This window comes from Orycteropus afer, unplaced genomic scaffold (assembly GCF_000298275.1).
Source record: "Orycteropus afer afer isolate SDZICR_OR568_19922 unplaced genomic scaffold, OryAfe1.0 scaffold00425, whole genome shotgun sequence".
NCBI lineage: Eukaryota > Metazoa > Chordata > Mammalia > Tubulidentata > Orycteropodidae > Orycteropus > Orycteropus afer.
Window position 1 is genome coordinate 1,782,654 of NW_006922012.1, and position 13,681 is coordinate 1,796,334.

Sequence of the window (13,681 nt, forward strand, 5' to 3'; positions counted from 1 at the left end):
TCATGCCAAATAAAATATGTCAGTCACAAAAGGACAAATATTGTATGATCCCACTTATAGGAAATATTTAGAGTACAACAATATAGACACAAATATTGACTAGTGGTTATAGGTGCTGGATGGAGTGGAGAGTGGGGAGCTATTACTTAAGGAGTATTGCACTTCTCTTGGGGTGATGAAAACTTTGGGAAACAAATAGTGATGGCAGTTACTCCACATGGAAAATGCAATCCATGTCATTGAATCACACACTTAAAAGGGGGTAAGATGGCAATTTTTTTTAATATGTATTTTGCCACAATAAATTTTAAAAAATAAGTTGGCATAACAATAGCTCTTTAACAGAAATTGTGAATACAACTTTTCTGTTGTGGGGATTTGTAGGGAAAAGATTAATAGCATTTAATAATAAGAATGCTTCAAATATTTATTGATCATTCCATTGTATCCCTACAAAAATCCAGCCAGGTAAATAAAGAGGATACTAATAACCCTCTCAACTGTTAATTAATGGCAGAAGTTAGGGGCAAAATGTAAACCTATATTTGCACATTCAGTTAACAAGCAAATCCAGACTCCTAAACCTTAGACCAGTGTTCTAAATGACTAAGATGTTTCCATGGGTTATTGTTCCATTTGCTTACTAGAGGTTGAATTCTGGTAACTATAACCTAAGTAACTGGGAAGAAAACATAGTAGCAAAAAATAAAATCTTTCAACAGAGTCTCTTACTTGTTCAATGTTATAACCACTGTAGAGGGCAGCTAAATATCCTCCAACAAAGGTGCCACCAGGGAGCAGATACAGGTAATTGTATTCTGGGGGATCAGTGGGACGTTTGAACATGTCTAGCATTCTCTGAGTCACCAGAAAGCCACCTGATCAAAGTAAAGAAAATATAAAAATGAAAGAACTATTTCATTGAGCAACACGATTATTTTTTAAAGCACTACAATTTTTCTATTTTAAGTACATCTTGATCATCTAGAGTTAAGTATAATTTTAAGAAACATTTTAAAACCTCAAAATTAAAAGTAAGTCTATTATTACAATTAAAAAAAAAAAAAAAGTCTATCATTCAAGCCAGTTTTATGGTGGCGGGAGGAGCCTCTCCCTAATTTGAGAGAGAAAAATTGCTATCAGAGTACAGAACCAAGTATTTCTGCATGACTAAAAGTAAATAGCCATTCAAACATCTTGAGAATGCAAAAGATCATATAGGTCATTAATTTTTTTTCTAAATATGCTACTCTGTTTTTTAAACCCTCTTATAAATGATAACAGGAAAACATACCATTATCAATAGGCACCAGGTTTCTTGGATACATGAAAGAATTTTAAGCTACAAAATACCATCAAATAAGTTTCATACACAAGTGATGTGCTAGGCTACAGTTTTCAAGAACAAACACTGGCTAGGGATAAGGCAAAAGGTTAAAATTTTATCTAAAATTTTACTCATTTGTAGATGTTACGGTGATAGCTCTAAGTCAATTTAATTTAAAAAACTATGCATTCAATAACTTTCCAGTTAACTTGTAGCAAGACATCATTTTATTTGTTTGCTTTGGGATACAGGCAGAGTATTCTTTTATCAAAAGAGTTTCTAAAAACTACAGATGGGCAAAATAACTGATTTTCCTTTACCAAGAGCATTTACGGTCTGCGTGAAAAGATTATTAAAAGCACAATTAAATTCTTAAAATCAAAATGTCTGTTTGGTATTGATTTTCATTTGCTTCTTTACATTCATTAAAAATAGCACACTGGGCCCTGTCACTGACATTGTACCTGCAATATTGACCGAGGATATGAATGTAGCAAGAGCAGCAAGGCCCTGAGAAGTTGTGGAAGGATACAAATGTCCTCCCATAAGCACCAACCCACCAACTGCAGTCAACCCTAGAAAGAAAAGCATCAATACAGTGAATAATTACAGCGATGCTGCCATGTCAACTGTCATGCCGAAAGGCCTCACATACACAGTTTCACGAAAAGGAACATTCTCAGTATCAGCTTTCTTGCATCTTCAACAAAATGATATAAATTCATTCCCTGGTAAAGACGGTTGACAACACACCTTCACTCCATTCTCACTGAAGTACTGTTGTGGGTGAAGGATTAACATACTCTTTCCCTGTCTGCATAAGAATTTCATCTGCCTTTAACTTTGTGAGGAGCTCTGGTGGCACTGTACTTAAAGCATTGGGCTCCTAAGCAGAAGGTCAGCAATTCCAACCAACTAACTGCCCCATAGGACAAAGATGAGACAATCTGCTTCCTTAAAGATTTACAGCCTTAGAAACCTGTGGGGCAGTCCTACTCTGTCCTGTAGGGCCACTATGAGTCAGAAGTGACTTGATGGCAGTGGGCTGGGTTTTGCTTTGGTTAACTTTGTAGCTCCTTTCCCCTGCAAACCTAAAAAATATATAAATCACTTATGTTACTAGACAACATTGCTTATGGTACAAAGTAATCCCTGGTGGATAAACTGAATTTGAACTAGACGGAATTATTCATAAACCATTAATACCTGATGGAGATGGCATAGGTTTGGGCTTCCCTGACCACAAAAACACAATGCAACACATTGCCATCCAGTTGGATCCAACTCATAATAACCCCTCCTTGGGTTTCTGAGGCAGTATAACTATGGAAGTAGATTGCCCAACCTTCCTTCCAAGGAGTGACTGGTGGGTTTGAACCACCAACCTTCTGGTTAGCAGTCAAATGCCTTAGGCACTACACCACCAGAGATCCTTACTTGACCACAGTGACTCCTTAAACTGGACATACTCCCTATGAAGACCTGGAAGCAAGGACTATAGGAATGTTGTAAGAGACATCTCCTGGGACCATGAAGCCTCCAAGCCACAGAAGCTTCCACACCTGTCTAATTAGGTCTTGTTCTCTCATACCTGGGCCATCACTGCAGACCACAGAGAATAGCTCTTGGGCAACTGTGTACAGTGCTGCATGGACTGCATGAAACTGGAACCAAAGAGAAATGCCTGATGCTGCCCCACTGGCAAGCTGTGTTTCCTGTCCCACAAGCTTCACAGTAAATCTGACGCCAAGCATGGGCTATTGTAATCTTGAAAGACTGAATGCTGAGTGGAATTTAAGAAGAGTCCTTACCAAAAAACAAAAAGAAACTCACTGCCATCAAGTCAAATCTGACTCATACCAACCTCCATTGGGTTTCCAAGGCTGTAAATCTTTACAGAAGTAGATTGCCCCATCTTCCTTCCATGGAGCAAACGGTAGGTTTGAACCACTGACCTTTTAGTTAGCAACCAAATGCCTTATCCACTACACCACCAGAGCTCTTTTCTGAAGATCCCTTAGAGGATGTTGTAACTATCATTCTGTGAAAGATTGGTTTTCAAATTTTACCAGTGGAATCCTTTTCTTAAAGGAAATCCTAACTGAATGAAGTAACAGTAGAACTGCATAGCATGAAATGGGAGTATCCTAAAGGCCTGACACTCCCATGGCATCTTCTGCTTCAAATTTCCACCTGCCACACCCTGTGGGAGCCTGATTCACCCCACAAAGAACCCAGGCTCCAAGCAATACAATTTGAAAATGGAGACTTTTATACCTCATTGAAAACACTCCTAGAGTTAAACAACCTGATGAAAACCTAGGATGAGGAAATATATGCAAGAATCAAACCTGAGATTGCATTAGTCACAGACATCAGTGGTGAGTGGAGAGCAGGGGTCACTCCCCAGACGGTGTGGTAACCAACAATGCCAGCCAAGCCGAACGTTGTCACCATCTGAGAAAAGGCCAAATTGGGAGCCGCAATGCCCAAACCCAGCATAGTAGTGAGTCCTAAAGAAAGAGAGTGAAGAGTATGAGCTGACATTTAATTATCTCAGTAAGATGAAAAGCAAACACACACACACACACACACGGAGTTGTCAATGCTTTCAAATTCCAATCCTTAGCCAATAACTATTGGATATTTTAGACATTTCATGACTGAGAAGTGGGGTGGGCCAGAGGGGAGGGTCAAGTTCTTTGTGGACAACCAACCCCCCAAAAATTGTAAAGATCTGGTGGTATTTATGAGTCACCTTTGTAACAATTTGTACAATCTTCTCTGGGCAACTCGTCCTCTTCCCTGTTTTAACTTTCATTGACAAAGCCACATGTGTTTACACAAGCACTTTTATTCCCAAATTATAGTTCTACAGAGGATCTACCAAGCCATTTTCTACTTGGGCAAGACACAACCTTTACAAGACAGGACTTTTATGAAGCCAATTTTATGTCACTCTCAGATTTGGCCAAGGAAGAAGGGTTTTAAAAGAGTAGGAAGGATTTCATTCACTCGAGTACCTCCCCAAAACATATGGCTTCCACCCACCCGGGACAGAAGTTTTGCAATTGCTCCTGAATCTGGACTGGACTGCTGGCCAGGGCAGTCAGCTCCAGCCTCAACACCAACTCAGCAAACGAGATTTTACAAAGAAAAGGAAAAAAAAAATACAAATTAAATTAAGAATGTGCAGACTATAAACAGTCAGCTCTGAACACACATCTTTAATTATCGCCTGCCTTAATAGCAAACATGTGGTCGGCTGTTCTGCCATAGAAGAAAGGGTTACCTACTGGTCAATAAAAACATGATAGCAAGTGACCAGGGAGCTGGAACTTAATTTTCCTGAGTAAGATACCTTCCTTACTTGGTATGAACTATCATTTTACAAGTGGCAGAGCTGGAACATCTAGGAATTGATATTAATGTTGCTTTAAAACATCTAGTAAGACTGTAGTTTTAATTTATATATTCCCATCTACATTTAATATTTCCAGGGTTCAAACTCATGCCTGTGAACCATCTGGAGGGAGAGTTAGATAGAATATTGTTTTACTTTCCAGTTAAACATTATAAAAGCAGTATAAAGTTATAATTAAAAATATAATTTCTTAAGTCAGACTGCCCGGTTCAAATTCTGTCTCTTTGCTTCTAGCTTTGTGATCTCAGGCCATTTACTTAACCTCTCTATGCTTCAGTGTCCTCATCCGTAAAATTATTAAAACTTTCTGTCCTCACGTGTAAAAGGAAAATAATAATACACCCACTTCATTGAGTTCTTATAAAGCATAAGTGAGTTAATGCATGTGAACTGTTTAGCATAATGCCTAACTCAATACATGTTAGCTATTATTATCCCCACATTAGTCTAAGAGACTAATTTATCATAATCTGCAGTCCACTGTATGAGGCATCTAAGATAGTAATCACACAACTGAAGGTTTTCTCATCAATCATTTACCAAAATAATGTGTTTTTTTATATTTAATAGCGGAAGCTCTGGTGGCATAGTGCCTAAGGCACTTGGCACTTGACTGCTAACCAGAAGGCTGGCGGTTCAAACCCACCAGCCACTCCTCGGAAGAAAGATGGGGCAATCTGCTTCCGTAGTGATACTGCCTCGGAAACCCAAGGAGGGGTTGCTGAGTCGGGTCCAACTCAAGGGCACATAACAACAACAACAACATATTTAATAGTATCAAATGCACTCTATAATCTGTATAAGCAGATGAGAAAGAGGACAAAAGAGAATAAAAAAAAAAAAAGAAAAGCATTTGAAAAATGCTATTCAAACAGATCCTAATGTATATAAGAAAAATACTTCTTTTTAATATAAAGGAGACAAGGTAAAGAAAAACAAATATAAAGCCATCCTTTTATTCATTGTAATATGCCATTGTCATATCTATTAAAATATAATAAATTATGACTCAACACACCTAAGAGCAACCTAGAAAAATAAATCACTATATACGCCTTGCTAATTGTCTTGTGAATTTCAAAGAGAAATGGAAACTTACAGTCCTACTGATAATACTCTCCATGTACAACGCAATAACCTAGTTTCTATTCTTTCTTTTCTTGTTACTAAGTAAGTGCAAGTAGGGACACTGCCCCACCTATCCACAATGTTCACAACTAGAAGCTTTTTCAGTCATTTTGCTGAGACTTGCTCTTTATTCAAGGAGAGTTACACATTTAGCTTTAAAACATCTGGACTCACGTGGGATTTGGAGAATGCTGAGGCTACAGGAATTCTGTGTGTCTGGTTCTGGTCCTTAATTCTTTAAAGTTTTTGTTTGTTTGTTTTGTTTTGGCTCTAAGCAGATTTAAACATTTTTAATTTATTCTGTGAGAGAAAAACTAATTTAAAATCAAATGACCATATTTCAGACTATAAGAATTCACAGAATGAGTATTTATCCTTATTTTATAATAATTTTTTAAGAGTTTTCATAAGGATTAATTTTTTTAAAAATCTGCTAAGTTGTACAGAGAGGTGAAAATTAAAATATTGAATATTCTTTACTAAGTGAATAACTTAGAATGTTAATCAAACATTTAAGGGTTACATTTGTATCATAGTGTTTATTCTTCAAGTAAACACTGGCACCCCAGTGTTCCCCAACTGTGCAGATAATCACAATTGATATTTTACAAACCACAGACAAACCATAACCATACTTATTGGAACTTATGTCAACACATTCTGATGTACATCATTCAATATATTTGGTTCAGATAAAAAACAAATAATGACGATTTTTTAAATGATTTTACTAAAGGAAAAGTATTAGTAGCCTGTACACTGTGGCTTATGCATTCATTCCAGTATTTAGCATATCTCTCTCTTGGAGACAGTAATCAATTCTGCAGAAGTGAGACGAGTGCTAGTGTGTTTACAAAAACATCTATCTTATCAAGCCCAATTACTAATTAAATCCAAAGGATATCTGCATTTGATTTACTAATTATGCCTACAAAATTCAAATCATCAGCACTAAATTCTAATAAATGGGACTGACTACCTCACCTGCTGTGTACACAGAAGCTGTTGTCATTGTTTTCCTAAAGGGAGTTATAGTAGCTGCTTTCTCAGCTTCCAGCTCAGCCACTGTCTTCTGTTTTACTGGGGCACCTTGAGGAATATTCTTTGGTGTAGGAGCTGGGAAAATCACTTTTCCATCCTAACAGAAATCACAAAACAGTGTTTTTTAAAATTCAATCGCAGCATTTCACAAATGCAGAGAAGAGCTGTACTACTGAAAAACCCTGGTCTTTTTAAAACAACTTTGTATGACTATTATAATAAGTTATAATATAATATAAATATATAATTTATATATACACAAATATGTTATACACACATACATAGATCTGTAATTTGTATGTGCCTATAACATACACAGAAGAAGGATACAAATCAACCCCTTAAAAGTGTGACAGGTCAGAGGAACCCATTTTTTACTTTATTCAATTGTTTTGTTTTGTTTTTGCTTCTCTTTTCAAAAGTGGCGTATCTTTGGGGTGGGTCACATGGGTACATAAATCTTTGTAATATTTTTCTTTGTATCTTTTGGCATTTCTATTGGCACAAACTCAACACATAAAACACTTTATTGGAATATGTCAGTTCTAAAATAGGATTCTGCCATGAACAGAAATCCTCACATAAAATGACACTGGAAACATAGGAAGAAACAGATCTCTTCACTTACCTTCATCACTACAGTTCCTCTAATGACATGACCCATCGTACCAAAGTCAAAGTCATCTTTCACGTCAAAATAGAAATGATCCTTGTCAGGGCTGATGGCCTTCAGAAGTTTAGTGATGTTGTTGGAATACAGGGTGCTGGCCTGAGTGGCCATTCGACTGGGAAGATCTGTGTAACCTATGTGAGTAACTCCCTAGAGGAACAAAAATCCAGTCAGAAAGGCCAATTACCATATGCTCACATTCTTTCCAGGATAATTCTCACAGTCAGACTAAGTTTGAAATTATATACCTTTATAAATATGCACACATCATATACACAGAAATACACATTTGAAAAGGGGCTTTAAATGCACCTGTTTTAAATTTTAAAAATGAGTCTCAGTTTCTCCAAATATTTAAAGGAACAACATCCCCTCACAAATCACAAAAAACGTGACAACGGTTTCAGAGAGAGACATTTTTGCTATACCTTGTGAATGTGAAGTTCTCCTGGCTTTGTAGTTTCAAAGTTTCCGCCAGCCTCAGCAGCTAAATCCACCACAACCGACCCTTCCTTCATGGACTCAATCATCTCTTTACTAAACAAAACTGGAGCCTTTTTACCTAATAAAAATCAAAGGAAACAGCACAAATAATATAATTTTTTAAAGCCCTACATTCTCCCAGGAGCCCCTGGCAGCACAGTGGTTAAAGCACTTGGCTGCTAACCAAAAGTTCTGCAGTTCAAACCACCTAGCCACTCCACTCCAGGGGAGAAAGATTGGCAATCTGCTTCCATAAAGATTTATAGCCTTGGAAACCCCTATGGGACAGTTCTACTCTTTGCTGCAGGGTTGCTGTGAGTCGGAATCAGCTCAATGGTTCTGGGTTTGGTTTGGGTTGCATTTTTCCAATAATGACAGTAATCTTTGGGAAGAAATGTAACATCTGAAACTCTCTCCAAAAGACCCATAAAGTACATAGTACAAGTTACACGGGTCATTCTCATAAAGAATCAATGTGATGAATGTGTGCTACAAAGCCAGTGTGCAAGAAGGGAGCCATCAGCTGGTAAGCAAACCATGCCAGCTGTTCAGCCCTGGCATCTCAGCACTGCTCTTCCAACTGGTCACATAACCAATACCATTCATGAAAAGTTCAACGTCTGCTTCTTTGTTTAAAATAATACATCATAATAAGATACTAAGGAAACTATGTTTTCCCAAATCTGACAATTCATAAAGGTCACAAATGTCAAGGGTATATTAAATAGTAACTTACAACTTACAAAATAGATTATTTCCAATCATTTGCACAAATGGCACTAAATCTTCCAAATTTTTATAATAATCTACCTTCATTGAACATAAGATTACTTCCAGCAGAAAGACAGGAAAGTACCATGAAATAAAAACAGTGGGATACCACAACTCCAAAAGGTTTGGGAATCAATCCTATACTTTTGTTCCCCACTCAACAATTATTTATTCTGTGCCTCTGAAAAGCCAGGCCTTATGCTTAATGCTAAAAGCACAACAACCCACTGCCACTTAGTCAATTTTGGCTGTAAATCTTTGCAGAAGTAGACTGCCTCATCTCCCTCCTGCAGAGCAGCTGGTGAGTCTGAACCACAAACCTTCTAGTTAGCAGACACCTTACCACCAGAGCACAACAGTAAAGAAGAAAAAGTTCCTGTTTTCACGGTGCATATTTTCCTCAAGGGATATCTCACATTTCAAGAAGCTGTAAGAAGTTGTTTTAAGATGCTCACTGATTCTTACATACAAGGCAAAACCCCAAACATCAGGATTTCTCAGTATATTAAATGGGGGCTCACTCTCTCAGAATATTATTGTACTCAAATTCCATAGAACAATTCAAATACTTAACCAAAAGAAGAAAACAAAGTTGTGAGACTGGCAGTATGAAAATAGCCTGAATATCTTTCTCTCTCCTTTAGAAATTCTTCAACTCTGTGCTTACAGAATCTTAGTAAAAACATTGTCAATTTGCTAAATGGAAATCAGTTCATCAATTTTAAACCCATTTGCCTAAAGGAGCTCTACTGGCACAGTACCTAAGTCATCTGACTGCTAACTGGAAGGCTGGGGGTTCAAACCCAACAGCCACTCCTCGGAAGGACGGTTGGGCAATCTACTTCCATAGAGAGACCACCTTGGAACCCAAGGAGGGGTCTCTATTAGTCGGGCCCGACTTGACGGCACATAACAACAACAACATATACATTAGAAGGGGCTCTAATGGCACAGTGGTTAAAAGCATTTGCCTACTAACCAAAAGGTTGGTGGTTCGAACCCACTAGCCATTCTCCAGGAGAAAGATTAGGCAGTATGCCTCCATAAAGGTATATAGCCTTGGAAACTCTATGGGGTGATTCTACTCTGTCCTACAGGGTCACTGTGAGTCAGAATTAACTCAGTGGCAGTAGGTTGAGTTATATAATTTATAGTAAAATATATACAGCACACTATGTAAACACACTAGGATATTACTGAGTGTTGAGACTAAGAGTATTTTTTTCCTCGTGCTTTTCCTTCTCCCTCAAATTTTCTATAAGAGCTTGTTTTAAGTTCGTAACTTTAAATTTGTAATTTTTTTTATTGCAGTTGGGTGAAAGTTTGTTGAGCAAAGTAGTTTTCCATCCAACAATTTCTAAACATTTTGTTTCATGATATTGGTTTCAATTCCCTCACTTCCTCCCCAGGTTCCCTGTTTCCACATGCTCTTCTTTCCTGTCCCTTCCTGCCCTCTGAGCTTTGTTTTTGGTCTCATAGAGTTGACTGTACTGTGGAGTACTTTCCTCCCTAACGTGATTATTCACTTTATAGGCCTTTGTTTGGCCAAAAGCTGATACCCACGGGTGGGCTCAGTTCCAGCCTTGGGGGTTCCACCTTTCTCTATCAGACTAGTAAGCCCAGGTTTTTTTTTATGATTTTGAATATTGTTCTGATGTTCTTTTTCTCCTTCTCTGTCCAGGACCTTCTATTTTGATCCTGATCAGAGTGGTTGGTAGTGGTAGCCATCTAGTTCTTCCAGTGCAAGGATTGTGGAGTCTGTGGTTCACGTGGTCCATTACTCCTTTGTACTAATTGCTTCCTTGAGTCTTTGACTGTCTTCATTGTTCTTTGCTCCAGATAGGTAAGGACCAATAGTTGCATCTTAGACAGCCACTTGAAAGATTTTAAGACCCCAGTCGCTGCTCACCATAGTAGGATGTAGAACACTGTCTTTGAGGACTATGTTATGCCAATTGACCTAGACGTTCCCTGAGACTGGTCATAAGTCCTCAACCTCAGTGACTCATTCCCCTTCAAGGTGTTTGGTTATTGCTAACAAGTTTTCAGAACTTTGTCCCTTGTATATTCTACTATATCTTTGGATATACTTGCAGCACACAAAAATACATACATAGAAATGTCCTCTACCAAATGTGTTATACTCAAGGTTATACTCCCGTTCATCTTCCCACATGTGTTCAGCTTGCATACCTACCTGTGTATCTACTCACAGATGTTGTATGTTATTACTATTATTGCAGAATTGTGTACATAACAGTATTTGCCTTTGTTGCCTTTCACTCTCACATACTTCTTACTGTCTTTCTTTGCCTTGCTGCTGTTGTGCTGCCCTCCCCCTTATTGTTTATTGCTTTTCCCTTCACCCAAGTTAATATGCGTTTACCTTCTAGTGATTTGCCCTCCTGTAGCTGTGTTTTATTGACCATGCAAAGGTACTCGACTGTGTGGATCATAACAAATTATGGTTAACTTTGAGAAGAATGGGAATTCTAGAACACTTACTTGTGCTCATAAGGAACCTGTACATTGACCAGAAGGCTATCGTTCAAACAGAACAAGAGTATACTGCAGGTTTTAAAATCAGGAAGGGAGTGACTCAGGGTTGGATCCTTTCCCCATGCTTATTTAATCTGTATGCTGAGCAAATAATCAGAGAAGCTGGGCTATATGAAGAAGAATATGGCATGAGGGATGGAGGAAGAGTCATTAACAACCTGTGACATACAGCTGACACAACCTTGCTTGCTGAAAGTGAAGATGACTTGATGCACTTACTCCTGAAGATTCAAGACTACAGATTGCAGTATAGATTACACCTCCATATAAAAAAATGAAAATCCTCACAATTAGACCAATAAGCAGCATCATGATAAATGGAGAGAAGTTGAAGTTGTCAAAGATTTCACATTACTTGGATCCACAAGCAACACCAATGGAAGCAGCAGTCAAGAAATTAGACAATGCACTGGGCAGATCTGCTGCAAACGACCTTCTTAAAGTGCTGAAGAACAACGATGTCTCTTTGAAAACGACGGTGCACCTGACCCACACCATGGTGTTTTCAATCGCCTCATATGCATGTGAAAGCTGGGCAAAGAATAAGGAAGAATGAAGAGTTGATGCCTTTGAATTGTGGTGTTGCAAGGAATACTGGAAAAATACCATGGACTAAAAGAAGAACAAACAAATCTGTCTTGGAAGAAGTCCAGCCGGAATGCTCCTTACAAGCAAGAATGGCCAGACTGCATCTCACCGACTATGGTCATGTGATCAGAAGGGGCCAGTACCTGGAGAAGGATATCTTGCTTGGCAAAGTGGAGGGACAACGAAAAAGGGAAGGGCCCTCAATGAGATGGACTGACACAGTGGCTACAATGATGAGCTCAGGCATAGCAGGCATTATGAGGCTGGCACAGGACCAGGCAGTGCTTCATTCTGTTGTACACAGGGTCGTTGGAGCCAACTCAACGGCACGTAATACCACCACCACCATCCTCCCATCCCTGGTAACCATCAAAGAATGCTTCTGTGTGTAAACCTTTTCTTGACTTTTTATAATACTGGTCTCACACAATACTTGTCCTTTCATGATTGACTTATTTCACTCAGCTTAATATCCTCCAGGTTCATCCATGTTATGAGGTATTTCACAGATTCCTCATTATTCTTTCACCCTGTCTCATGTTCCATTGTGTGTACGTGGCATAACTTGTTTATCCACTCATCCAATGATGGGCATTTAGATTGTTTCTATATTTTTGTTATTGTGAATAATGGTGTGATGAACATGATTGTACATATATCTATTCATGTCATGCCTCTTACTTCTCTAGGCTATATGCCCAGTAGTGGGATTGCTGGCTCATATGGTCTTTCTACTTCCAACTTTTTTAAAGAAGTGCCATACCATTTTCCACATTGACTGTAACATTTTACAATCCGACCAGCAGTATGTGAGCATTCCAATCTCTCCACAATCTTGCCAGCATTTGTTGTTTTCTGTTTTTCTTTAAATGTTGCTGTTATTGCTGGTGTGAGATGATATCTCATTGTTTTATTTGCATCTCTTGAATGATTAATGATCGTGATTTAATTTTATCATTTTAATTTTAATAAGGGATACAGGGAACACAATGTTGACTCTAACAGTGCAGCTGCCTTCAAGCACTCACATGTAGATCAATTTTTTAAAAAATTATGGAAAGTGCAGAAATGAAAATTGAAAACAGATGGGGGAAAATAGAGCCAGAAAAGAAGCAGGGTTGTAAATAAAAGTTCCAAATGAGCAAATCCTCAAAAGAATAGGTCAATTTCAAAACACTATCTTATCCTGATGGCCTAATATGGTAAAAATGTAATAATGATAAATGTGACATCGCAAAAGGGAGGGGCAAAACAAACAGGATGATTAGCTGGATACAGTTCTAACTAAACTCCATTAGATAAAAAGTAACTCCAAAAGAATTGAACCAACCTATACAGAAAAGAAAAAATAAAACTTTTTGTGACTACCTCTCTAGTCTTTATACAAAAACTACTTCCTAAATTTAAAAGCAATGAGAAAAACTACAAAAGAAAGCATCAATGGATGTTAAATATGAAAAATGTATGTATTAAAATCCTCAAAAATATGCTAAAAGAATAAAAAGCTCACAGAAATTTAAATAAAAACAAAACACTAAGATTCATTACATACAGATAAAGAAACAACAAACACAAATGGTCAACTGGAAGAGAAATAGGATCACAGACAGGCATATGTGTACACGGGCAGGTACAGATGTGTACATACATGTGCACAGAGACAGAAGTATCATATATATATATATATATA

General features: G+C 37.9%; 1 protein-coding gene across 1 annotated transcript in view; it reads right to left on the reverse strand.

Annotated features, from left to right (window-relative positions):
* The window catches only part of NNT (nicotinamide nucleotide transhydrogenase), a 185,687-nt gene that overhangs the window by 99,568 nt on the left and 72,438 nt on the right, over positions 1–13,681 (reverse strand). The window contains exons 7-12 of the mRNA XM_007954018.1: positions 8,019–8,152; positions 7,549–7,740; positions 6,864–7,017; positions 3,679–3,840; positions 1,792–1,902; positions 733–878 (exon numbers count right to left, since the gene is read on the reverse strand). Coding sequence (XP_007952209.1) covers positions 733–878; positions 1,792–1,902; positions 3,679–3,840; positions 6,864–7,017; positions 7,549–7,740; positions 8,019–8,152 — 899 coding nt within the window. The remainder of the gene's footprint in view (positions 1–732; positions 879–1,791; positions 1,903–3,678; positions 3,841–6,863; positions 7,018–7,548; positions 7,741–8,018; positions 8,153–13,681) is intronic.